The sequence below is a fragment of the Anser anser genome (genome assembly GCF_964211835.1).
Source record: "Anser anser genome assembly, chromosome: 6".
NCBI classification, from domain to species: domain Eukaryota; kingdom Metazoa; phylum Chordata; class Aves; order Anseriformes; family Anatidae; genus Anser; species Anser anser.
In genome coordinates, this window is record NC_139726.1 from 17,969,225 (window position 1) to 17,997,072 (window position 27,848).

Consider the following 27,848-nt stretch of genomic DNA (forward strand, 5'->3'; position numbering starts at 1 on the left):
AATATACCATTAGAGCAGAGTAGTAAGGGAAGGGCAGCAAGACATATTGATTGTCATTTAGTAAGTAAATTTAGTCATTTAGTAAGTAAATAAAATAAATCTGTGTATTGTCACCAAGACTTTAGTCTACTTTCTTGTCATCCAGAGTATAAGGGATGTATGTTGAGATGATGGAACTCCATCATCCAAAAATATCCTGAGTTCTACAAGTGTATGCATCTGCCTTAGCACACATAATGTATTTTAAAATGTTTGTCATGTGCCTTTGTATGGATACACCCTTGGAAGGAGTTACTTTCCTCTTCTTTCCATTCAGTCTTCTGCCTTATAACAGAGATATTATTGCATATTGGAAGCATGTACAATTTATAAGTGTTGTAACTAAAAACCACCTGCAAACATCTGTTATAAAATGATGTTTCTCTGCTTTTCTAAAGAAGTAGTTTCTCCGTTAATTAAATTGATCTGTGGTGTGGAAGGGCCGTCCACAGTTCTGGCAGGCGCCAGGTTTAAGGATCAATCTCGTGGCAGCACGTAATGAATAGCAGCTAGGGCTGTATCAGAGCTAAAGAGAGTCAATTTGGAAGGCTCTCCAGGAAGTCATTTTTCCAGCTTTGGTAGTGAGCCTGTCAATACATAAGTGGAAAGGGCACTTCAGACATTTGTTCTGGGTTTCTAAACCTTGAGCCTTTTTATTGCTCCTAACCAATATACCTATCCTGCAACTGTTGCTACAACTTGACACTTCATATTTTGTTATACAAGTTGTTGAAGTAAGGGTTGAAAATCTGTGTTCTAGAACTCCTGATGACTCTTAGTCTTCATGACTACATAGAAAAAAAAAGCCAAATGTTTTTTTAAGACAGTTTATTTCCTTTTCATTTTATTCAAGTATAAGTAAGTTTCCATATAAAAATGTGCAGTTGCACTGTAATGATGCAGAAGATTACTGTAGTCTGTTTTTCTCTACTGACTGTATTTATAAGGCTTTTTCATTAGAATAGATTTTTTTTTTCTGTGAAATAAGTGCAGTGAAAGATGCTGTGTGGTGAAGGTATTTTCAGCATTCATCTGGAAAATGTACAAGGTGAAATCCTGGACTGAGTAGGGTTGCTCAGCCCTGGTCTCTAAGGAGCTTGTGGTTTCCACATGAAAGCCTCAGCTTTTTCTTACTCTTTTATCTCAGATATGTTATTTGTTCTACTGTGTGTGTTTGCCGATATCTTACTGTTTCAAGGAAATAATTTTGTCCCCACGTTTTAGGTAAACCATTGTGTGATAACACAGATTATAATACAGTTAAAAAGAGAAAAATGTTAGGCCATTTATATATTACACGCTGATTACAGATTCAGAGAAACGTAGTTCCACAGGCTTCAGTAGCATTACTGTTGAATTAGACCAACAGAAAGTGAGCCTGGTATATCTATTTATGATGTAACCTTTGTCCAGTCAGTTGTCATAACTGTGCACTGTAGAACTATTGCAAAGTATTAATACAAATTGGTTTTACATAAACAACAACAACAAAATGCCTAAATGTTGGTTTTTATCAATCTGTTGTTTCCTATCATCTCTTTACATGTGTAAATTGTGCACTTTCCTAAATCGAGTGATTTAGCACTTCAGTTTTGAAATGCTATGGAAATATTAATTATGGCACAGAGCAGTCTGGTAAGGAAGGTAGGTAAGTAAGTATTATTATCCCTATTTTACAGATGGGGAAGCTGAGGCACAGAGATTAAGTGACTTTGCCAACACAGCAAGTCAGTGGCAGATCCAGGATTAGCGCTTGGGGAATTCCTGGATCCCTCTCCCATGCTTTAACAGTAGACCACAGTGTTCACTGGATTCAGCGAGCAACTCATTGCAATAATGGACAGTTCCAAGGACTCATACCTGGTCAGTGTGTCCATAAATTTGTTTGCAGACTGCTCCAGTATGTCAATATGATTTAAACACCAAAGTCCTAGCAGATTTATGCACCATATAACATTTCTGACCTTCATCATCTTCAAATGGGGTGAAAGGAAGAAGCAGCAGAATTCTGGTATAAACATGGCATGGCTGTGAAAAACATTTAGTCTTCATGCCCTGCTCTGATCACGCTGAAACTGGTGGGCAAAACTGCAGTGGAGTCATGGCTTTAATATACTCCTTGAGGATGTTAGTGGGGAGGTTGGTGGCTGCTTGGTACATTAAAAATCACTCAGAGCATGAATTCTATCTTCCATGACTGTTATGGTTATTTTTGCCTATACTTTCAGTTTCTTATTGCAACATTTAATAATTTCATAGTTTTCATGACATGCTAATAGAAAGCAGAGCATTACCAACTGAAGTTAACCATCATGTGAAAGTGGAGGGGATCTGCCACTGTTATTACTTGGATTGCTGTGGTGCTTACCTTAAAATGAGATTAAGATCTAGTTGTGCTAAACTGCTATTAAGCCCTTCCCTCCCTTGTCCTATCTTCCAAGGAGGCAGCACAGGAATCACAGAAATTACTTCTGGACTAAATGCAGTGTGACTTTTTTACTGGTGAATGCAAGGTGGCTTTCATACCGCTCCCTGGGAAGTGAGAGTGCACAGTGCAAGGCCTGTTTAATTGGACTTTGCTCAGAGTTTGACAAGTGGATTGGCAACAACACAAAACTCCCAATTAAGCTGTTTTTCCCTGTAATATTAATGGAATAAACTCGCTTCTGAGAATGAGGCAAGGCTGAGACTTGCTGTGACATTACAGGAAGAGGAGGCAGGGAAGGAAAAGATTGCCAGAAGCTGAAAATTGAACACATGGAAAAGGAGAAGTCAAAGTGTATGAGCATATTTTGATAAATATTAATGAATTAGTTTGTATTTAGTTTACTTATATGATCTGTAAAGGCTTTAAACTACCCAGAAATTTAATATTCTCCCTATTACAGAAATTCCCCTAACATTGCTTTCATAAGGCCTCTTCAGTATCAGTACAATTCTGGTGGCTATGACTTACACTAGAATAACGCTACTGACGTGGCTGTAATACCTGGCCTTTGGTATCCCGCCTGTCTGTTCACCCAGGGACGTGGCATTGTGCCAGCATGACACACACACGCATGTAGTTATGTCTAAATTCTTAAAATAATGGATTAATTTTACCTAAGATGATCAAATTGTGTATGTGATATCATACTGCCCTGATGCATCTTAATAGGTTACCAGCTAATTCTAAATTATTGAAAGACAAAACAGTTTCAATACAAAGCCTTTTCTCATTGTCAGATTTTACTTAATACTATTATCTGCTGGAAAGCTCTAGTAAAGGCACTGTAATGCTCTCAGTCTCTTTCTTTAACAGCCCAGATGCTTGCTGATGACACATTCCTAGGATTTTTCTATATAAGATAGCTACAGCATGACAGCTATCTTTTTTTTAAAAAAAAAGAGAAGTCTGAAACAAAAACGTAGCTCTAGAATTCGTGACATCTAGCTCTAGATGAGAATCTTTTTGCCTGGGGCATCTGCTCTTTAAGGAGAGGTGCTCACGTGGTTTAATTTCTTGTTATGTTCTATTGCATTCTATATATAGATATATATTTTGCATGTAACCCTGGTATTTAAATCCCCTTGCTTCAGACTTTCATTAAGATACCAATTTTATATATTGAAATCATGTAGTTATAGTTCTAATATCACCTACTAAAACCCTTCCACTAATGAAAAATATATTTTAATGGTATATTAACTGAAATTTTTGCATAATTCATCGTTTCTTCATCATCATTTACTCTGTGGAGTAAATGGAAACCACCCTAAATCACTTTGTGAATTATAGGCTTTATTTAGCATGTTTTTTACAATGGGTGATGTCACACTCATAGGAAAACCAATATTTTGTTCAGCCCAACATCCAGTGTCTTGTTGCTAGATTGCTCCCAAAACATATCTATACTTAGGGAATTGTGATTTTTTTTCATGCCTGAAGTGACTGAAATGACTAATTTCTATAGTAGTTTTTTAATCTGAGGACAATAAACTAATTCATCACACAGTACATTTACAGTGCAGTAGAGAATACAGTTAAAGTGCATATATGACCACAATATAAAATTAAACACAAAATGTGAATTACTAAGGAAGAATAGCTTTTCTATTTTATGCTAATAGTGTATGCTTTCTGCCTTCCTTGCCAATACAGCTTGGTGTTTTAAAGTAAAACAAAAGCTTTGCAATTCATCAGTAAGTGAAGCCACTGGTTTTCATTGGTATTTCATATTTTCTTTCTCATCATATTGCTGTTGAATATAATTCTGTAGTTTTGCCAAAGTATAAGGAGTGTTAGTGCTAATAATTTGGAAATTCTGTTTGTGGTTCAGGATGTATCCTAAAAACAAAAATACATGTACTGTCTCTTTCTTCAAGAGCACAAGAATAGAGCTGCTTCAGCCAGATATTTATTTTCTAATTTCTTTCATTGTCCTATTGACTCATGTTTTTCTTAGTTCCCAGTAACTGGAGTTTACTCATATATCTTGCATGTTTTAACAGAGCTTCTTCATGTCAAAGGTATCTGTAATCATACCTCAGTAAAAACTGACATATAAGGAGTAGGTTTTAATAATAAACATTTTAAGAATTTCATTTTTGGTTTCCAAATGGGAAGAGTAAATAAATAAATAGTAAACAAATCCTTGTTTCATAGTACTACTCAATCTTGCTAATAGATTCCAAATGAGAAGTGGCTGACCTGTTCTTTTTTCTGTTTTGCAGAGAAATGATGAAGAGGCTGTTGTGGATAGAGGTGGAACTCGCTCCATCCTCAAAACTCATTTTGAAAAGGAAGATTTAGAAGGTGAGAGATTACTTTTCTGAGTATTATATTGTCTCTTTCTTCTGAGAATACTGAAACCAAATTCTAATGTGTAAACTACCTGATGGGGGGATGCAAAAGTGAATGGGAGAGTACAGTCTCATCAGTTATTTTAAAAAGAGAAATGGTAGTCATTTCTCACAGCAGACTATAGTGGAAATTTGCTAGGTTTCATGGCGCTCTTTAATCAAGTCCTACAGACAAAGATGATCCAGACAAACTTTAGATAACTCTTTTTACTTTTAATTTTTCAAATATGCAAATGCAAGCAGGACTGATGATTTAGTATTTATATGGCTTCTATACTTTACAATCCTCATGTACTTGCCTTGTCCCATCTCTTGCTGAACAAAAACATTCTGGAGTCTCACAGATTGGACTGATAGATACACTTGATATATACTGCAGAAACCATCCAACATCACCAAGTAGAAGGAAATTGGATGCGGTGCTTAGGGACATGGTTTAGTGGGTAATATTGGTGGTAGGAGTATGGTTGGACCAGATGATCTTGGAGGTCTTTTGCAACCTTTACGATTCTATGAATTAAGCGAGAGGTTGTGAGAACTGGTTTATGATATTGGCCTAATAATTCAGATAGTATCTGAAAGAGTTGCATTTTGGTTTACTTACTGGATCCCAAACTTATTCTGGTTATGACTGCACTTACACTTGAGATACGTGACCCCAAAGTTATAATTATTGGGTGACACTGAATTGCTGTTGTACAAGAGTCTCTTTCTAGAATCTTGCTCTTTTGTCTTCTGTAGTCTTCAGTGCCTTGATTATATCCTTGCACAACTTAAAACTGTTGTTTCTGGTGTCGTTAGAGAAACACTTGCTAGAAGAAGTAGGACTCTGTGCCTTCCCTTCTCCGTGATCCTGAAACACAATATTTGTGGGGGAGTCTACCCAGAAAAATATCCTTTTTACTGATGATGATAAGAATGGACAGCTTTCTGGAGAATGAATTAGCTTAGTCACATGGGTAGACTTTAGCGTTATGGCAGTAAGAATTACTGTGATGTGTATCTTAGATTCCACACGTGACTATGTGGAACCTAAAACTCCATCTCAAAATTTGAACAAGTATGTCATTTAAAAACTATGTTCAATTACTATTTTCCCCACTATCCTGTATGTGTAGAGTTACTCCTGTGAAATATCGCTGAAAATATTCTTTTAAAAACTTGATTTTATGATGTCATCAATAGAAATCAGAACACAACAATAACCTCCAACCTCCCCTCCCAATCTTTCCATCAATTTAAATTGTTCAGAACACTGAAAAATTCTTTCATTGGCCAATGAGTCTGTTTTTCTTTAAGACAAATCATGCTGCTTTGCAGTGTTCTAACAGAACAGTTACTCAATGTAAAATCCTTCTTAATGTGGTTAGCTTTCTCAGATAAATTTCATGTCCACTCCGAGATCAGATCAGTGTGTCTTTAAATATATAATTACTGAATCTAGAAATACCGAGTGACTTTAAAAGGTTTGAAGAGATGGTAAATTTTAATAATCCGGTTGCTGTTAATAGCATGTCCATTTGTTTCACAGCACATCTAGGCACTTTTCCATCTGGAAACAGTGGATGTGACTCACAAATGTCACTGTCTTATTCTTACCCAACGTACATTGTGAGGTGTTTTGCTAAAAATTTACCTTTTTCCTAATTGCATAACTGACTTCAGCTATAAAATATGGAATTACATAGTCAGGTGCTAATTGCAAAGCTTGGTAAAATCATATAATTAGATAATTAATATGTATTATGCAATTAGCTCTTTGGCAGACATTTAATTGGGTTTATGTTTTAAAAATGTAAATAGCTAGTTACTGAATATTCTAGCAAAGACTAGTTTTGACAGGATTTAAGTTTCAACAGCACTGTATCAGCAACATTTCAAAAACTGCAACTTGTATGAAGAACTAAGGGTTGTTTCAATCTGAAATTCAGGATTCAGTTTCCTCTGCTTAATTTTTTGAAATCATAAAACTATTTTGCTATTTTTTTTAACTTTAGACTATCAGCATTCAAATGTCATAATACAGACTTAAATATGTACTAAAATTTCCAATTTAAATTTCTTGGCCTGGCAGATACTTGTATTTGCCTATTTTGGGGCAGCCATTGTGCAAATATGTTGCAAGTACATATCTTGCTGAAAGCATGAAAATATCATCGTGATTAATGCTGCCTGGAGGAACATCCCCAAGACCAGAATTTTGCCACAGTCTCTCTAGATCAGTGTTTTCTTTCCCTGAGCAGCAGGGTTTAAAAAAAAAAAAAAAAAGAGAGAGAGAGATATGAAAGTACTGCGACTCCTGTTCTATGGGAGCAGAAGAGACACAGTGTTCATCTTAATGCCAATAATGGGACTTGCAGTATATACTTCAAACTGTATCTTTTTTGCTTCAGCTTTGTAATGCTACAGAAATAGATTGTGTGCAGAGCTCTGGCATTCAGATTTTCAGCACGAATGATTTTTCCACATAATTCATTTTTACCAAGTTGTCAGCTCAAGATCAGTCACTAATACAGAACAGGTCATTTGTCTGATTGTCGCATTAATAAAGCGACGGAGGAATTGTTCCTAAAAGCAAGACAAGAAGCCTATCTCCCTTGGTTATAATCACATATTTTGCATGTTACCTTTCAGTATGCATACAGATAAAGTTCCTACTATAATAAATATGGTCCTATTTTTATCAGTGGTGGAATTCTTAAGTGAGAATTCAGCACTGATTCTGGATACTAAAGTATTTAATTGTAGAATGACAGGCAGTATAGTACCTGTACTGAGAGCAGGTAGGTGTGTTTTCATTAACAGATGGGCACATTAAGAGGGAGTTGCACTCAGCCTACTCCCTGTTGTTATCTCTGGCTCTCTGCAGTTGCTTCAGTTGCTTCTGACAAAATGAGTACATGTACTTCATGTTTCTATCAAAGATGAAAAGTATTTAGATTGATCTGTATGTGTCTGCAGATTTCAGATGCTCTCAGTTCATCTGCTTAGACCTGCTTAGACTTTTGGACGATAAATATATGCAAAAACTGCATAGATATACAGAAGAATTGGCACTAAGTGCACTTAGACTAAGATCTTTAGTTTATACTCACCATATTAGCTAAGAGTGAAAAATGACTGTTCCGCTGTTGTCCTTGCTATGGGTGGTCAGCTGCATATCCCGGATCTTTGCAGCAGGATTGCAGAACTGCTGTGGGTGTTACTGTGGCCTGGTTTGAGAAGCAGCTTTGACAGGGAGATGGCTGGAGATGGGATCGTTAGGTGGAGGCCCAGGAGTGAATCAGGAATGAATTCTGGCTCTGATGAAGCAAATCGCAAAATGGCCCTTGACTCAGAGATGTCAAGATTTTGCTCAAGCTGTTTTTCCTTTGTACATTTTATCTGCCTAAATAGTATGAGAAAAAATTGTCTTGTGGGAAATCAAGTTTGCCTTCTTTTATGTCTCCCAAGACACATAAAACATGGTATCTAGTATATAAATCATGTACATGAGAATATGCATTCTGACACCTCTGATAACAGTTAGATTATGTGGACTGATTACCAAAAGGCGCAAAAGACTTCAGCTAAATTAGGAAATAAACATCACTAGAACAACACTGAATATGATGCAGAAGCTGATGATTTAAACTTGATAAACCAAAATTTAATTTGAAAATTTAGTGTGCTTGTAGAGATGCTTTGTAGAGAAGCAACATTCATGAAGATTAATTTTGATAGTGGATGTCCTGCTGACCAAAAAAAAGAGAAATCTGAGAGTGTTTCATTGTTCTCTTTTGAACACAGATAGCTTAGTTGTTTTTTCTTTTTTGATTTCATCTAGGTTGTGACAGTGAATTAAAAATCATTTTCTTGAAATTTTGGTTATGCACAGTTAGGGTTTATGTATGAAAAAAGTCCTTGTGATTGATCTCTAATCTCCATTTATTATTTAGTAAAAATCAGAGTGGCTCCAGAGCAGATAAGTAGCTTTTTCAGTCTCAGAAACTGGTTGTTCTTCTAGAAATAACATAATAGTGGACCTGTCTGCCACTGACATTATTTACCTGCAAATGAATAGGACCTGGCAGGTCACAGGACTGAAAGAACATTAATCATATTAACCTGCTGGCCTTGCTTCAGCCTTGCCCCTGCATAGAAGAAAGTCAGCTACTAATTCTGCTTGGCTGGACAGGAACACTGACCAAGGTCTCCCGTATCGTTGACTGCCGGGAAGCTACAGCCTATTGAAAATAATTTGTTGTCCCATCAGTACAGATCCCCTGCTCCAAGCCTCCTTGCATCTGCTTCCCTTGGGTGCTCTGTTCATCCTGACGGTCTGATATACCTCGTGCTCCCTGTGACAATGTTGATTATGCTTAGAGGAGCAGAATATAAAATGTTAGAAGTAAAAAGTCTGAGAGAGATTTGGGTTAGTCTGTGCCTGTAATGTTGGATGTGTACAGCTGTAGCTGTCTGTGAAAAGGTCTCTTAGAAAGAGCCATTTTGCCTTTACAAGCACAGAATTCTTTCACTACATACTCTAGCTTGTTCCTTTGTCATTTCCAAGGCATGTCTTTCTGTAGTACCTCTAATCTAGTTTTGTCTGCTTTTACCCATGGCTCAAAATATTCCTCAAAATCTCACTTACTTTTTTCTCTTGAGTTGTGCTTTCACTATTGCCTAGGCAGTTGACCAGTTTGGTCCCTTTTGGAGGGTCTCTTGTCACTTCCCAGGTGTTCAATGTTCATGGGAGGGGGATTCGCTTTACAGATTTGTGAATGACGCTGCTGGACATTTTAGCAAAATCACTTTGAAGGTTCACATGAAGAGTAATGAAATAATGAAAGCAGAGAAGTTATCACACAGTGTTGGCTGAAAGCCACGGTATTTTGTTGTTTTGGGTTTTGAAGTTTTAGTTTCCTCTGAACTTCACTGAAAAGAAACCTGTTCGATATTTGTGGGAGCTAATATTTCCAAATATTTCACCCCGTAAAATTCCAATAAGTGAAATTGACATAAAACAACTAATTTCGTAATAAAAAGCTATTTATGTTCATGGAAGATGTGTGAGCAGAGAAAGGTTGAATTTGTTCTGCTCTGAACTTTGCATAATGTTGTGGGTCACGATCGCAACATGAGGACATTTGTACCTACAAAATATTTCAGTGAAATTTTCACAATCTGTTAGTAGAATCTCACTCATTTTTATCAGACCATTCACCATTATTAGAGAAAGCTGCATAATGTGCATGACAAAATCGCAACATCACGAGATAGAAATATTTAGTTCTTTACATAGTTGTTCTTTTTGTTTTTTCTTCCTTGCTTGTAACTAATAGAAAAATAGGTCACTTTCTTCCTCAGATAAACAGCAGTGGAATGAGCACGCATGTCTGAGGAGATCCTTTTACATTTTGTTTCTGCTGAGTTTTTTTTTTTTTAATTGTCTGGAAGGTCTGAGGCCTGATCTTGTCATAGGACTGTGCACGCAGTGTCTTTGGACTCCTCTGGAGCAACATAGGGAAGTAGGAAGTGGACATGAATGCAGTTAAAGAGATGTTTTTTTAGTCCAGCTACAACCTGGAAAAATGTTTTGTTAAAAGGATCTGTTTGTTGGGAAGGCAGTGATCGATCAGTGCCCTTTAAAAAGGTCCTGTAATGATTTTAGAGCAATGCTCCTTAATGCTTTCTTGGGCCAGAGATAGGGTTTTAAAGATTTCTGTATAATTTCTGTTGCATTTTAAACTAGAACATAAGTTGCATGTATGTTCTAAAAAAAATGGGGAGACTTTGTCAGTTTCTTCAAATGACAGCATGGCAGAAAGGTGAAAAATGGCCCTTGAGCAAACAATATCCACAGACAGCCGTGTAAACTGTTGGTTTAGGAAGCACAGCTTCTGTCTTGTCTGCTTTCTCTTTAGCTCTGCCTCCCTGCTGCACTACAATAACGAATAATGAGTCATGTACTCTCAACTCCTACACAATTCACCATAATCACTTTTTCTCCTATAAGGAAAAAGGCATTTTTTTAAACTCTGCATGGACTGCTGGTTTTCTGTCTCTACCTCACTGTTCATTTTGAGTACACAGAACACTGCATTTGGTTCAGCTTTAGTTGGCAACACGTAAAAGATGCTTCAAGGCAGTGAGTGTTTTCTAGAGGAGAGAGAACCCCCCGTACTCCTGCTGAGGTCAGCTGTCACTGGGGACTTGACTTGAACCACTGGCAATATTCTCTCTCAAGGCATCTTGACTTTGTAGTGCATTTCCATAGTAGGTCACAATAGCCTGCCTTTGCTCTCTTTCTGGAAATGTTTCAAGAGCTATCTGCCCTTGCCCATCGTGCCTGTGAGCAGTGACCTGTAAGCCTGGGTCTCAACAGGGGCCCAAGGCAGAGCTGAATCATTGCTGGTGGGAAGAAGCAGAGGCAGATGTACCGTGGGCACCAGGAGCCCATGAATGTCTAGATTCAGGACAGCTCCCTTTTATGCAACCGGCACCAACTTGCCTGGTTCACTGAAAGAACACCTTTGATGCATGGAGACCTGTGGATCCTCTACTGATGGGGAAACAGGGAGGTGAAAGTGCTTCATGTGTGTGTTCTGCCTACCAAGTGTGTGTGTGTGTGTGTGTGTTTTCTGCGTACGGTTGTTTGGAAGGAGAATGAGAGGAACTGGGGCAAAAAAGGTCGCACTCTTAGCATTCCATTAAAAAGATCTTGATTTGTCTAAATTAAAGGAAGCACGTAAATTCCTTTCTCTCCGTCTGTATTTTCTCTTGCAATGTCACGTCCATTCAGACGACTGTAATGGGATTTCCGATTCCCACAAGTTCCCAAGTTAGGCCAGCAAACACCACTAATTACAATGAGATATATGTTTTCAAAGCTTTACAAGTCCCACTAAATTAATTTCCTTTCCGTTTATTTCATGAATAAGTTAGGTAGCCTAGAACAAGCTTCTGTTTTAAAGACCCAGAATGCCGTTTTGAAGGTGTTTTTTAGGTCTGTCATTTTCAAGCACTGTGCTGAAAAGGTTTGCTTTTCTGAAGTTGCCTTTTTGCATAGTTAATTTGCTACTGGTTCTTAAAATAAAATCTAGGTGTAAAGAAAAATTTCTTCTGTGGAATACAGTAACCCTAAACAACCCTGTACTTAGATTTTATTTTGAGAAATGTCTCTGCAGGATGGGTTTATATTGTAAGTTTCATTTTTGTCTTTTCTAGGGCATAGATTTTATACCTCCATGTATGCACAGCACAATACCCTTTTTCTTCAGAAATTTAGAATAAATCCCAATTTTATATGAGCTTATCTGTGCTTCCATCTGTCTAAAAAATTAAATGTAATTAACAGGATCCCTTTAAAATATTTTATAATATAATTTTGATTTATTAATCCTGTAAAATTAAAAAAGCACTTTATAACAATGTTTCTTGTTTCTTTAATCCGTAAAATATTTTTACTTATGGAGTGTTTTAATACTTTGAAGGTAAACTGCAAGGGGCCAAAGCCTCTAATGCTATCAATGCATAGATTTAAATTAACTCTATATTCTAAGTTTTGTTCCCTGGGTATGTGCAATTTGATTGAGAACAATCTTTTTTTTTAATAAATTATTTATACAATTTAACAGTGGATTTGTAGAACTGTATAAAGGACATTGCAGAGCAGATTAGCCTATTGTATTTCTTTAATAAACTTTCAGATTGTAAATCATCTTTGTATATTAATGTATTTTCTCAGATATTTATATTATTTGCATTTATATAGTATGTAAATAATATATATAATTTATACAATACATATGTTTTATTTAAATTTATCTCAAAACATTGTTTTGATTTTTTTTCTACCCAAGGAAGTGAACAAGAATGTGTTGAGTACTACATTCCTGCTGTCTTTTGGTGTCTTTTTAATGAATTCTTTTTATGGAATGCATTTTTCCTTGCTTCATGCATCACTGATTTGCAGTACATTTGAAATACACCAAAGGCAGCAGTTCTCTTTAAATAATTTCTTGGGTTAAATGTAATAAGTAAGAAGAAAGAGGTATGTTAAATAAATACATTTTCAACTCATGGCCTTTGCTTCAGAAAAATGTCCTGACCATACAAGAATAGTCCCAAAAACTGATGTCTGCTTTCTAGTCTCCTCTACACCAACCAAAGTTGAGGAAATAAACTAGTGTGGTGTCCAGAGCCTGGTCTCCAGCTTCTTTAGTTCTGCCTCTGCAGAGAATTACTGTCGGCTTTGAATTTCTTTGATGTATTGTGACAAATAGCTGCCTTGCTGTGTTTTCTGCCCCCACTGGAGTCTCCATGGGATTAGAGATCATGTGCTACCTTAGCTTAATGTTCTTGACCTTTTTCAGATGATTGACACTGCTGAATGATTGCAGCAAAGCAGCAATTATCCGCTAGCTGTGTTATGCTCATTTCAAGGAGAAAATAAACGTTATTTGAGATGAGTAATCTGGACTATGTCTTTCTGCTGAGTAAATGTAGGAGACCTGCCTGTAGAGAGTCATGATTCCTTTCCCATTTGATCTCTTTTTTGGTACTTTCTACGCGTTTGCCCTGTGCTCTCCCCCTTATGAATGCTTTACTGTGTGCTCTGATCCTGCTAGCCCACATAGCTAAGGGAGCTAAATCTTCTGGGCTTGATCAGCAACATAAATGCCTCAGGCTCAAAGATGGTGGCAAGCATAGCAATGTGTACCTTCTCATTTACTTTTTGAAATAAAATAGGAAAAATGAAAGCACCCTAACCTACCAGCTATGTATTTATGATGTGATTAAATATGATGTCAGTAAAATACCTTGCACAGGGATTTTGTAGTCTAGCTTCCATGGCGTTTTATTCTTTCTTCAGTCTTTTTTTTTTTTTTTCCTTCAGTGAATTTCCCACAAGAATTCTGTCAAGGTTTGGCTCATAAATAGCAATGAGTTTTGTAAAGTTCCTGTACACACAAGGCAAACAGCAACTTTACCAAATGTTCAATGCAAAGAGATCCATGTGTCTCTGTGATATTACTGTTTTGGAAGACATTTTACAGAACACCTGTCTGGCTTTAATCAAAGTTCACACACAGAGACGCAAATTTTTTTTTTTTTTTTAAATCTGGCACTGCATCACATGGACTTCAAAACTGGGATTTTGTCCTGTATCAGGAAGTTGTATATGTGTGACACTATATTATCTTTATTGCAATTAATAATATTACAACTACTAACATAACGATAATTGATATTATTACAGTTATAATAATCACATCATTAATGATATTATAGTTATTAATATTTTTATTATTTTGCCACAGCCCCTTTTTAAAAGGTGACCTTTTTTTTTTTACCTATAGGCCATCGAACGTTGTTCATTGGAGTTCATGTGCCTCTGGGTGGAAGAAAGAGTCACAGACGTCATAGGCACCGTGGACATAAACACAGAAAGAGAGACAGAGAGCGAGATTCGGGATTAGAAGATGGGAGAGAATCTCCTCCTTTTGGTAAGTTAAATTTTATTTCTGTGTAAGTCTTTTAGTAATAAACATCAGTACAACTATGCACAGTCTGTCCTCCTGTTGTGATATCATTAGGAGCAGAGTTTTGGAGAACTTAGTAGAGCCTGTCTCGTCCCAGCTGAAGAGCCAAGATTTGTTCTTCTGATGAACGTCAGCAACCAGGGGTGGTTAATTAGTGAGAAACCTCAGTAATTCCTATTGCTGTAGGAGACTGTCCATGAGTGTTCACATAAACGTAGAGTGCTTTGACCACTGAGGTGGAGTAAGCGCTTTATGGCACCAGTAGTGCTCAGTGAAGATTCTGGAGTATTTGCCCCTAAAACAACATAGAGGAGTTGTGGTTCTTTACAATTAGTTTTGTAACAATGCTGATGTCACTGAACCCGTAGTGTTTTAACAGACGTGAACGATCCAGATTGCATTTGCTTTTTTCCTCACATGATACTGTAAGATGCCATTATGAGATGAGTCTCTTGAGGACTTGAGAGCAAATGGGAAAAAATACCTTTCAATGAACAAACCTTACAATAACACAAAACTTCTGAAGTTCTCAAAATTTTAAAAAAAACAACTATAGAAAGCAGGAAAAGGTAGTAATGAATAGATCAGGCAAGCTTTGTCTCAAAACATATGAATATTCTTTGCTGTTCATGTGTACCAAAAACGTGTAAAAGCATGTGTACTGAAATGTCCAAGGCTAAAATAAGTACTAAAAATAGAATGGAAGCATGTATAGGAAACCATTTGTCAGTGAGCAAATGAAGAATGTTTTTAAATCATTAGAGAAATGTGCGAATGTAGCTTTAGGTTACAGAATAGTCATTATAAGATTTTATTTTAATTTTAGGTATATATTATGTGTGTTGAAAGCTTTAGACCAAGTAGATTATAAATGCTGATGGTTAAGTGTATTGTAAAGACCTTGAAATACTCAAGTATTTCACAAGGATGTCACATTCGTGAGAATGAAGCAGTTTTTTTCAAACTTAGATATGAGAAGTTTTTAAGGCTGAAGAAAAAATTGGCTGAATTGGTTCTGTCTGGAATGTATTTCAAATGTATGAAGACCCTATGCTATATTGAAATCAGTTTCTTGGAAAACAACAGAGTTCATAAATTATTAAGTAGTTTTCAAATAGAATATACATATATACATATAATGTCAGATTAAAAAGAAACAATTGAAAGTTACATTAGCCAAGAAGTGAGATATCTTAATCTATGAAGTGATGTCTTCTGTTGAGTCATCTGGTTTTATTTAAGTGCCAGTATGTGACACATTTTGGCTGAAAATTTAGCTCTGTTCTTTCAACTCCTGGAGACCTAGGCTTGTGTCCTTCTTAATGTCAAAAGTAAAAATAAACTACGCTGGCTCAGTTTAATAGTCTTTGACAGTTGTGCAAACAAGATGTGCTCTTCAGCGCAATCCTATGTAGAGTGAAAATCAACCTATATTCAAGTGAGCTCCAAGAGTGGAATAGCAATAATACAGGTATACTCGTTTGAAATAAATGCAAGACTGCACTTTTGTAAGACACATTTTCACTTATGAAGGAAGTATAGCTACCACTTAAAGGGTGTGTCAGTCTTGGCACATAAAATTATTACTTTTATAATGCCCAAGACAGAAAAGATATAGGCCAGAAACATCTCAGTCTTCTTCAGATCCAGAATGCCAAAGATAATCTTTAAAATGCTTGAGTGATTACAATTATTTTCCTAAGGGAGCCAAAGACAGAACTATCAAACATTCAGAAAAATCTGGAAATATCCAAATTTTCCACCCTGAAATAATATCTAACTAGTAAAATTTGAGGATTTTTTCCCTTAGCTATTCGAACTCCTGGAAGCTTGGCCAGAGAAACAGACTTTGTCTGAGCTTTGATATCTGTCCATCCAGGCAGAAATGTGGCATCCTCTACCCAACAGTGAAATAGATTTGTCTTTGTAAAGCTTAAAATTATACCAGAATGGAGGGGTTAATCACAGTCAGAGCAGGCAAACAAAATTATTCATTGTTGGTAGTCTACATCCACATCCTCGCTTTTGCTGAGGATTTTCCTTACAGGAGTTTTAGGCAGCTTGCTGTGCTGTCAGGGGAGAAGCATCACTTATACAGAGAAAAGAAGCATAGTTTTTCTATAATTTATTTACTCAGAGGGAGTAAAGGATAATTCTCTTACTAAATCTGAATCCACTAAACTGCAATCATGCTTGTTATCTCTCATTCCCCGTGACCCCAAGGTTGTAACAGAACCCAGAGGCTCAGGGAAGTTGTGAGGAAGGCGAATGCACTTCCTCTCCTCGATGCCTAACTCAAGATGAGGGACTGTACTACCTAAGAGAACCGATCTGAAATAATCCCTTAATTCACGAATCCTTCTGACTTAATTTAACATGCAGAAATGTGCTTAGCTTCCTCTCACCATAGAGCCCTTTTAACGCATTTCTGCTGAATAGTAGGAGGCTGCGTTCTTGGGAACTGGGGAGGAGGATGGTAAAGAAAAAGCATTTCAACAAGCAGGTGCAAGAAGAAAGAGAGAGAAAATAAGCACTGTGCAACCAGCTGATGGAAAACAGTGCTTTGAAGTAAGTCAGAAAAATACATGAGGATTTTTGTGTTACAAGAGAATAAATTAGCAATGTTTTGAAGCAGTGAAGTATGAAAGGAGGTATAATAAAGACAGAGATGAAGAACTGAATAATAGAGATGCTGGAAGAAGTAAAGGCCTGAAATATTAAGACGTGAAGTGCTCCATACTGCTCAGTTAACCAAGCAGGGGATAAAGCTTTTTTTTGGTCATAATTTATAGATGCATAATTTATAACTTCGTCTGTGAAGTTTCCGTAGGTGCAGATCTTGCTTTGCTATCACTCTGCAGTCAGGGAGCTGCCCTGTGCACATGGTGCTGTGGGGCTGTGCCTGCCCGCACTCAGAGTGGACAGGTGCACACCTGGTTCCAATCTAGTGAAAAACAAGTTTTTAAACAGCTTTCTTTGTATCAAATGGCTGGAAAACACCTGTATTCAATGTAATACCCATGGTTGGAAGCTTCCTGGTAATCCCTCTGAATCCTGTCTGGGAAAGCTATACCAGCTACTTTCTGAGGGATGGTTTCTGCAGATAATGTTTTTAGAACATTCTGACGGCAGCGCAGAAGCTTTTTTTTTTTTTTAATCTCCTACTGTCACTCTTCAAAAATAACCCAAATGTTCTCTGTGTGCAGATTCAGAGTTTGTAGACAATCAATATGTGGAATGTGTATTTAGTGGATGAAAAAGGAGTGAGCCCTGTCATTTGGGGGCGCAGATTACTTAATGAAATTTTATTTTTGTTTTCCCCATATCTTTGTCTCACTGTCTGTCTCTTGCCTCTTGATGGGATGAGGTTGCTCAAGATGTTTCTATTTTGCCATAACGATGTGCCTTTGCATAATTTTTAGATTACATGACTTTCTCATGGAGGGGCTTTTTTGGATAGAAAAATTGGAAGCTAAGCAATTACAACATCTTGACTTCTACCATCTTGCCTCATAATTTTTGGAAGGAAAAAAAGAGAAAAGAGAAATCCAGTGAAGTTATCTACTGTAGTTAAAATGCAGCAATGCTGTTCACTGTACTGAAGAGGGCTACTGTTATAGCTGAAATGTTGCTGTTGTATTTAAGGCCCCAGGTTCACGCTTCAAGCTACCCTCCTCCACAGCTTTCCTGTGGTGCAAGTATTGTGGCTGCTCCGTGAATTAAATTAAGGAATTGATTCAGGTTAAAACTAATCTGGCAAAAAAGCTGTCTCTAGGCAGTAGCAGCTCCCCAGTGCTATTTGCTGGGAGGGTAATGGGGGCCAGCACCTGCTGGTGCAAGGCTACAAGCTAGAGTGGACAGCTCTGTCAGCTCTGCCAGTTGTGGTGGCAGTGAAAGTATGGTGCAGATTTCCCTTTGTCTGGTAGGTTTACACTTACTTGGTATGCACGTGGATTTTAGTGTCGATTTTGAGTGGTTTCTGTTTTGGGATAGAACGGAGTAGAATGGCAAGACATCAGCTCTCTGCAGCATGTCTTTTTAAGGACAAATTTTGTGAGGGTAAAGTGAACACAGCTGTGAGGACTGGGGTTTGATTTCAGTATCGTGTGGTGTCTTCTAAGACTAGACAACAGCAGGACTTGTGCAAGGTTTGGTTTGTGTTTTTGAAAAACCTGGCTTTAATATTTCTCCAGTTTTAAAGAGGCTTAAGTTTGTAATTCATAATACAAGATGTGGCAAAGGAAGCTGAGCCGGCCTGGAGGTGAACTGAGCAGAGGACTGTACACAGGAAGGTACTGCAAGCAAAAATGTGAATTGCAAAGGGGGACTTCTCTAGAGGGGCTAGGGGAAAGTATAACCAAAGGACTAAGCTAACTATGTGCAGTAGCTAATCTCAAACCTCAAAGGGATATTAATGGGGAAAATGAATTTATTTGTAAACAGTACAGTTGTAGGAGAATTCCCCTACCCTTAACTATATGCTTTGTCTGCCAAAGGATGAACTTGGAAGTTTGGATCTCTGGGCAGCTAGGGAACAGATTGCAGTAAATCTGGATTATAGTAATGTATCATAACAGCAGTTTAAAGAGTCTAGCGAAAAGAAGAGAAATAGAAGCTTGGGGATTGTCCATATTGTGAGATACAAAAGATAAGATTATTTGTCACAGCCCTGAGGTAATGGAAACAATTAATGTGAGGAAAATGCAGTTTCCTGAAAACAGAAGCAAGCAAGGGAATATACTTTCTCCCACCTAACACAGAGTTTCTAAGATCTTTTGAAGAGATTTTCAGAAGCGTGTTGTGTGTTTACTATTTTATGTGTACTTTAGTAATGTAAATTTTATTTTAGTTTCATGTTTCATAATTTAAAAAAAAATTATGATCCCTACATTTGCTGATTGCTGAGCTGAAGGGCAATGTCTCATCCGCACAGGATGGAGGTGGGGGGGAGCCCCCCATCCGTTGCTTCCTTGGTGAGCACAAGCAGGAGGAGAAGGAATGTTTGTCTGTGTCTGAGGTGCTGCTGTCTTTCCTATGATCCTTGGAGTTTTTCACTCCACCTCCTCTTCACCTGAGGTGAATTGTTGTCCGTGTCAACTATGTTACACCAGTTCACACCCTGTCTGCAGCCTGTCTTATACAGTGAGCAACCAAAAAAAAGTTTGTGTATTTAATATTAATTTAATGAGAATGCACAAGGGCATGAGGCGGTAACTAAATCTTTTCTATGATGTTTACTATCTTATGCAAACTTCTGTAATATAAACTTTATTTTAATGTTTAGTGTGTTTCCTAGTTTAGAAAAATAACTTTTCAGCCTTCTATCTACTGACCCCCGTGGAAAGTATTAGCCTGTTAATAGTGATCTGGAATGCGGGTTCCCAACAGGCTTAGAAATGCTGAATCCTATTCTGACAAGTGAGGTAATAGAGTAAGTATTCCCAGAAATACATCTTTATACCCTTTTTAGAGTTAATCAAGAGTAGAGGACAAAATGTGGAATACATGTGGTATGCACCCAAAGCTGTGTTTCTGTTTGTGGCATGGCTTGGCCAGAGTGCGTGAAGTTCCGCGCTGAGGAGGAGCTGCAGTTTGCCCTGAGAGGAGCGCTGGCGCGGGCTCTTCTCTGAGCCGGGCTTATGTGGAGGGGCTAAAAACGATTCTTTTTTACCCCACCCTGAGTCTTGCGTTCACCTTGTTCCCTTAGGCAAGAGGGAGCTGTGCTGATCAAGAAGTGTGGTTGTAGTTGGGGTGGCTTAAAAGAGGAAAATGCCAGTCATGGTTCTTTCCGACGTGTGTTTTATGAGGCAGGATGGCGGTACAGGCCATTGTTCCTCCTGGCCTACACTCGGTGCTGTTCCAGGAAGCAGCTTTGCTTGTTTTCGTCTGGGAATTAAGTTATTAGCAGTTCTGGCTTTCAGCTCTGTTCTTTTGGCATGTCTGTATCTTCCTTTTGGCTTAGGGATGTTAAGGACTTTACGTTGAAAGTAATTGAAGTGGTATGTCAGGTTCACTTCCTCTCTGCGGTACTGAATCCCAGTGTGAGTGAATTCATGCTTTTGACAATACTGTATCCACCACCTCTTAATTTCTACACTTTTGATAGCGCTGTGAAGGTACAAATTTTTAAACTTGGAATTCCTAGGTTTTTCATGTAGGCGTTGAATTTGAGCTATCAGGGGTGGTTTGGGTGTCTGTGTGAGTGCTACGTGGGTGATGTGAACGTTAGCAGTGGGCTCCTATGGGCTGGTGGAGCCCCAGCAAATAGAAGGCTGCTTCAACTTTTCCTGACTGCGATGGCTCATTAGCCAGGCACGGGTGGTTATTGACGGTACTCGTGCTCCCATCATGTACCAGACTGCTTTCTGTGCAATCCTAGCGGGTTCTGAAGGATTTCCTGGTGATGAGCCATTTACTTGGGAGAACCATCAGCTGCTTATTGTTCAACTTTAAACTCATGTTGATTCTAATTTCTCTATGCTCTGTTATAAAATGACTGCAGTGTTAGAAATAATTATTTTACAAATTAGTTCCATTCATTTATTTTCATTTTAGCTTAGTCTATATTACTTCCATTTCTTTATAGAAGTATGGTTAATAAAATGAAGATTTTTTTTCTAACCTGGCGTTACTACTTGAAGGAGTGATGTATTTAAACCAGTTTCTGTTTTTCTAGACTTGAAAAAAATTGAGTGTCCTATTTTGCAAATATTATGCTTTTACACCGAGGATTAAGTTATCACAGTTTGACAGTCAGCAATTGAAGTATTCTTTCATATTGGTTTTGAATCACACATTACTCATTTTATGTATAACACATTAATGACATATTTGATATTTATTACTCCCATGAGTAAGAGCCAAATCCATCTGGCATTACTCACGTGTAATCCTGTTAACTCAGTTTCAGAAGTAGAACCAACAAATCTGTTTTTTTTATCATGTTGCTATTGTTTAATTCTGTTAGAATTTTGTCCTTAAAATACAATCATTGTATTACCCAAACCTAACTTTTTTTTTTTTTTTTCAGTTTCCAACTTGTCTGAAAATTAAGGTGTGGCTTGCATGTTTCAGAAGCAAATACAAATTGAAGTAGCAAAAATTATATCCAGAATCTAGCAGTTAGTTTCATTGGTGTGTTAACAAGGAAAAGAGAACTTTGTGCATTTTTTTTCATTTATGTAAATTTTTAACTGTAGTCAGAAGAATGTCAGACAGAAGACTCTGAGCAAACCACAGCAGTAAGGTTTTGTTGCTGCTTACCTGAATTCAGAAATACCCTGCTTTCTTTCCCACATTGAAAGTGTGCCTTTGCATGAGTATCACAACTGTCATAAAACGGCAGCTCTGCTATACAACTCTACTCATTTATTACTTAGCAGTAGCTGTTGCTGTAAATCAGTTCCTAGTGCTGATTTTACCAAGGGTACGGGATGTTCTTGGCAATGCTTATTCTCATATTCTCACTGCAGTCCAGCTCTTTACCAGTAGCTTGCTTTCTATGGTCTGTCACTAGTCATATGTGCTTGTCCTTTGTAAGTTCAGATCTCATTGAATCTTTTCCTTCGGAGAAATGGTCTTAACAAATTGCACGCTTCTTCACCAGAATGCACATCCTACTCTCTGATCACATCTTGATGTTTGCATTTACTTTTTCCTTCCCTAGAATGTACCAACATGTGGATATGAATATGTATCCTGCAGGATATTAAAAAAAAAAAATGGTAGAGCGTGGAAAGGGGGTCTAAAATAATGGGAAGGTTGAAATGTTAAAGAAAAAAGGAGAGAACAGTGAGAGAAATGAGCAACAAAAGAAAGGGTAAAGTGGAGGTTACTTCTGTTTTTTAATGATTTACCAAAATTTTTGTCCCCTTAGTTGTCCCCCTGCAGCTCTGTTCTCTAGAGCTTTTAGTAGTACTTGAGCCTATCTTTTTCCTTTTCCTACTATCCTATATCTCACCCTGTTTTTTTCCATTCTTTGTGGAAAAAGTCAGTAGGCTTTACCATACTGTATCTTTACACTGTGTTAAGGAGAATAAGCATCAAGTGAAAACCGTTGTCTTGTTAGTGTTTCGTTGGTGTAGTAAATTTACTACTATTACAAAAGAGGTATCTTGTTGAATTTCATCTCTTGCATCAGTTGGACATTTAATTCTTTTTGACCAGTGCTGTATTTGCTCTTTAGCATTCAGTGAGTGCTATCATCTCAGTTTTTCCAAAATACAAAGACTTTGAGTGTCCTGTTCAGAGATGCTCTTCACTGCTGGATGGGAAATAGTGTAGCTTGTCTTACAAATATGGTTGTAAAACAGAACGTCATTTAGACAGTGTTCAAGGAATTGCTGAGCTGTTCTGCTGCATAGTAATTTTTTTCGTTGACTGGCATCTTGGCCCCTATCAGCCGTCACAAAAGACTTCCAGTTCCTCTCAGAAATCTAAAATTCATTAGCAAAAAAAAAAAACTATATTTCTAGAGAGAGTGGTTTCCACCCTGAGTTTCTTAGTCTGAGATTTTCATTTAAATAAGCAAATAAGTGTTGTTTTCCTTTTAATTATTATTTTTTTAGACTTAAAACATTTGAGCTGTGAATGCTGAATATAAGGAACATTAGAGTGTTCTGTGAGCTCCAGAAATTTACTGAGTAATATGAAAGAAAAATAGTACGTCTCTCAAGTATATTGAGTGGTCTGAAGTGAAGGATTATGAAGTAAAATAAATGATGATGGAAATGTAAAGGGAAAACAGATACGGGAAGAATAAAATGGGGAAGTTGGGTCAGATTAGCAACTTGGTCATCTGAAACAACCATTTTAAAAGGGTCAAGTGATGGTTGGAGTTCCCAGTTAAATATTGACATCAGAGGGGTTTTTTTGGAGTCTTTCTCCTGCTAGGTAAAACAAAGGATGCAAATGTAGGAGGCCAGATTTGTGAGCTGTGCTAGGTCTATAGGTACAGACTTACTATGTGGCTTTTTTTTTGTAACAACGGAGTAAATTACTTTAATCAGCTCTATCTATGCTACTTTTTTTTTTCTGTGAGATACCATTTCAGCTTCTAACACTCAGTACTTCTGTACGTCACATTCCATCTTTAGATGAGTTTATTTAATTTGCTGACTAGACGACTACAGTAAATAGAGTTCTGAATCTGAAAAAGAGTTTGTGTATAAATATTTTTACAATATAAGTATGATCATGTTTTGTGTGTAGCAGCAAGTGAAGTTAGAGAAAGAGTCTCAATAATCTTATGAAATATTAGGAATTTGCTTTCTCTGGTGGAAAAAAAAGTGATATTTTTATGTTTCTTCCAGATACTCCATCACAAAGGGTGCAGTTTATTCTTGGAACGGAAGATGATGATGAGGAGCACATTCCTCATGATCTCTTTACTGAGCTTGATGAAATTTGTTGGCGTGAAGGAGAGGATGCTGAGTGGAGGGAAACGGCAAGGTAAGTGTTTACATGATTTGTTAAAAATTATCTGTAGCTATTGGCTGCTGGTGTTCTGAAGAATGATATCAAAAGTGTGGCAACAGATTCCGGATATACAGCTTAAATAAAACCATAATTTTAATCCTTAAACTGCTAGTGTTATTACAGCATTTGTTATTTTTCAGAGCCAAATGTTTTCATCTGGATTTATTAAATATAGGTCAGAACGAATATCAAGGGAAAAATCAAAGTAAACAGACTATACATACAAATAATGAATTATTGGTTTTATTCATACTTTAGCTCATCATTTTAATAGATTTTCAAACTTTATGTTTGAATCTTCAAGAAGCTGATAAAATGTTAAAGCAGGAATAACATTACTTTTGGAGCAAAAAAACTTTCCCATTTTCTAACAGTGAACAGTTACTTTTGAGATTTTGAATATTCAATGCTGGATTATTTTGCTTCTGCCAAATTATTGTAACAAGACTGCTTAGATTGCATTTCTGCTGAAAATACATTAATACTGGAAAATAAATTTGTTTTTGCATGCTTATTTCCTCATACATCTAAATGAGGTATCACAAACACTTAGTTTCACTGTTCTTCTTAGAAATTTAAATACCTCTTAAAGTTGCCCAGAAATCTGTGGACCAGACCTTTGGCTACAGTAGGATACAAAATGTGGAATTGCTGAATGGATTTTGTGAGAAATTATGTACATGGGCTGTTCGCTGTGCCTTTAATTTTACTGCAAATTCCTACTTTCCCAGAGGGCCACAAAATTTTCTATGACCTTCCCTTCTCTTACGTGTCCATAGGAGGGACGGACAGAAACTAAATATAGATCTTTAGATGTAGAAAATTCTCATGTGGGGATTGTGCTATAAAATTAGTGTAGTAGTGTTCCTAAATATTCTTATTAATATTCGGAGAGAGAAAATCTAATCAAGGTAATTATTTGCAGTATTCTCGTACTGATTAGGGACATATAGGACCTCTTCTAAGAAGGGTATCAGTTCATGTAGTGATAAAAAAAAAAAAAAACCAATGGGTTATGTCATTTTTAACAGGTAAATAACAGTTTGTTTAGTTTAACTAAAAATTCCCTTTGCAAATCACCAAAGAATTGTGTTTCTGACAAATTATAACCATTTTCATTAATTTAAATAGCTAATTGAAATAGAGCTTAAAAGGAATAGTTGAAATAAAGAGATTTAGATTGATCTATATGTAAGTATAGCCCTTCCTATTGTAATTTGGCAAGTAAAGAAACAAAATTTGTTAAACAGAAATAAGCTAAGAAATAAGATTGTTGAAAAAGAAGAGGAAAAAACAGCCAAGAAGACTGTATTTTGGAGCTCAGAAAGTGCATGATGTACTGAAAGTTGGAAGACCAACATATAGACATTGAACATAAATAAATAGGGAAAAAAAATCTTTAGCTTTACAAATGAGATGAAGAGGGGGGCTGCCATGCAGAAAGAGCTGGTCAAGATAAATGGTCTTTTTTATTTTGGATCCAAAAATCTTGGGCAGCATTTGACATGGGGTGGCTTACTATTAGAAAAGTAAGATATGGCAGTGAAATGACCAAATCCAAGGTGGAAACAAGCATCAAGGTGCCTTATCTGTGCAAATCAGAGGGTGCAATAATTTCCATTCTAGAAAGATGAATGAACACGAACTTCAGGAGTATCGTAAATCCTGTCTTTCTGTGAATCTATCAGGTGGGTTGTTGTACTACAGCAAACACAGCAACACTCTTAAAGAAAGCAGAAAAATGGTCTGAACAAACACAGGCCTTTTAGTTGGATTTCAGAAGTATGCAAGGCTTAGAACAATATTTGAAAGAAAGAATAATTATAGACTTGGAACTAAATGGAAAATTGCATAAAGCACAATTCAGTGGTGTATCATGTCAGACTAATGTAATAATGCTTTTTAATCAGAAAATTGATTTTTTTTGACAGGAAAAACAGTAGATCTGATTTATTTGTTTTAGTAGAGCATTTGATGTGATACAGCAATCAGAATTTGCAATAAGATAGTTTAGTTAATAAAAATTATATTAGTGGGTAAGGAGCTAATTGAAGAGGTGCAGCAGGTCATGCTGAAAGACGAAACTGGAGGAAAGTGACAAGGAACAGAAAGAATTAGTTATTAAATAGGTTTGTTATTGAATGAAGCAAAGAGTTACAGTAATAAAACTTGCTGATGATGAAAATTTGGAGGTAGTTTTAGTCTAGAAATAGATAAGGATATACACAAAGAACAAGAAGACTTCGAGTACAGTAGTAAAAATGAGATGGTGTTTAATATGCAAGATCAGATACTTAGAAACTAATACACTGGAGACGGGAGAAGGAGTGGTGATGTGCAGAGTAGAAAACAGAATGACAAGGTGCTAATACGAAAAAGATAAATAATCTTCTAGTATGCATGACAAGTAGTGTTTCCAATACAGGTAAGGAAATATTCAAATCTGTGTAGGACAGAGAACTGAACACTCATCTGGAATTATCTATGCTATTGTAAAGTACTTTCAGTAAAGTATTTTTGGTAGTAGTGCTTGATCCAAGACTTGAGAAATACTGATTTGATTAAAAGCATGTTATGGAAAGGATAAACTCTGAATTTGTTGCTGTACCAGCTTCGTTATATTTTGTCCATCTGGGTATGAAGAAGTATTTAGTATTTGCAAGTACTAGAAGTATTTGCAAGTTCTGTTGTGTGGTTTTGGACATAGTTCCAGGTAGATTAATTCAAAGGCAAATGATACAGATGGAGACTTGGTCATTAATTGTGTTTAGTGAGTGATGTCACTAAGTGGTTCAATATTCATTTCACCAAGTGCTGCTGGAACAAGGGGTTGGATCAACTCTGATGCAATTAATCCATATGTTCCTCTTTTCTGTTTGATTGAAATTGCATGAACAATTCAGCCTTAAAAAAATAATTTTATATATATATATATATATCTTGAGCAAACTTGTAGAACTATTTGAGACATTTTGTTCTCGCTTGATCAAAATAGTAACATATCAAAGGGAGCTGTGGATAAGATTTGACTGAAACTTGGTGTTCTTTATGTAAATGTGCTCTATTCCTATTTCATTTGTTTGGAAGAGTATGTCCTTTTGTAGATTTCCTCCCCACCCCCCAGCACATGGGAGTCTCTAAGGTTTGACATTCTTCAGTTTCCAATTCTTGACTAACATTTCTAATGAATAAAAGTATTCCTGCAGGTGAATTAGTAGGGGCAAAAAAAGTATATCGATGCTATAGCCAACTCCATTCAAGGATCTGATTTAAGTTGTCCCATCCATGGAATTAGTCATCAAGCACAACGAAATATCTTGGTTCTATTGGTATAGAGGTGGTAAAATTAGTAAGTTCTTCTGTATTAATTGATGTAAAGACAGAGAAAATATAAATCTTTTAAAATCAGTAGTCAATCTTACTGATTTAATAATTTTTATATATTGCCCAGCTGTACAATTGTGTAGAGAATGCATGATGTATAGTTTATATCCTGAAAAAATATTTAATATTTCCAGTAAGTTTGTAAAGAAACAACAGTTTGTCTTGTTTTGTACATACAGTATTGCAGTTGAAAATTGCAGAAATTAAGAAAGAAATTCATGTTCAGATGTATCCTATGGTTGCTTGCTTTCATGGCTGGAAAGCAATGGCTAATTTCCAGCAAGTTTTACCCAAACTGCTGTTTCTCAATTACCTGCTAATATCAAATGAAAATTTCAGGAGAATATTACTATATTTCCAGAACAGACAAGAATATGTTGCAAAGAGGAAAATAGACACTTTGGAACCAAGAGGAAAGTGTTTAGGCTTGTATTTTAATGAAGCTGCAGAGTTGTTATGAAACTAAACCTCCGTCCGTAGTTTAGAAACTAAACTGTTCAGTAAATTGAAACTGATCAGAAAATGGATGTACTAGGGAAAAATCAGGTGTATGAAGAAGTGAAAAGCATCTCCAAATGG

The 27,848-nt window shown here is 36.7% G+C and overlaps 1 protein-coding gene across 20 annotated transcripts in view; it reads left to right on the forward strand.

Annotated features, from left to right (window-relative positions):
- SLC4A10 (solute carrier family 4 member 10) overlaps window positions 1-27,848 on the forward strand; it is a 169,235-nt gene that overhangs the window by 68,820 nt on the left and 72,567 nt on the right. For 14 of the 20 annotated variants that reach the window (XR_014585733.1, XM_083840795.1, XM_083840796.1 and 11 more), the window contains 3 exons: window positions 4,753-4,834; window positions 14,226-14,372; window positions 23,720-23,858. Coding sequence is in view for 13 of the 20 variants with exons in the window: in XM_083840795.1 (XP_083696921.1) it covers window positions 4,753-4,834; window positions 14,226-14,372; window positions 23,720-23,858 (368 nt within the window). In the remaining 7 variants the exon portion in view is untranslated. Of the gene's footprint in view, window positions 1-1,718; window positions 1,903-4,752; window positions 4,835-14,225; window positions 14,373-23,719; window positions 23,859-27,848 lie in introns of all 20 variants that reach the window. The other 6 variants (XM_083840782.1, XM_083840783.1, XM_083840784.1 and 3 more) reach the window with 1 other exon arrangement.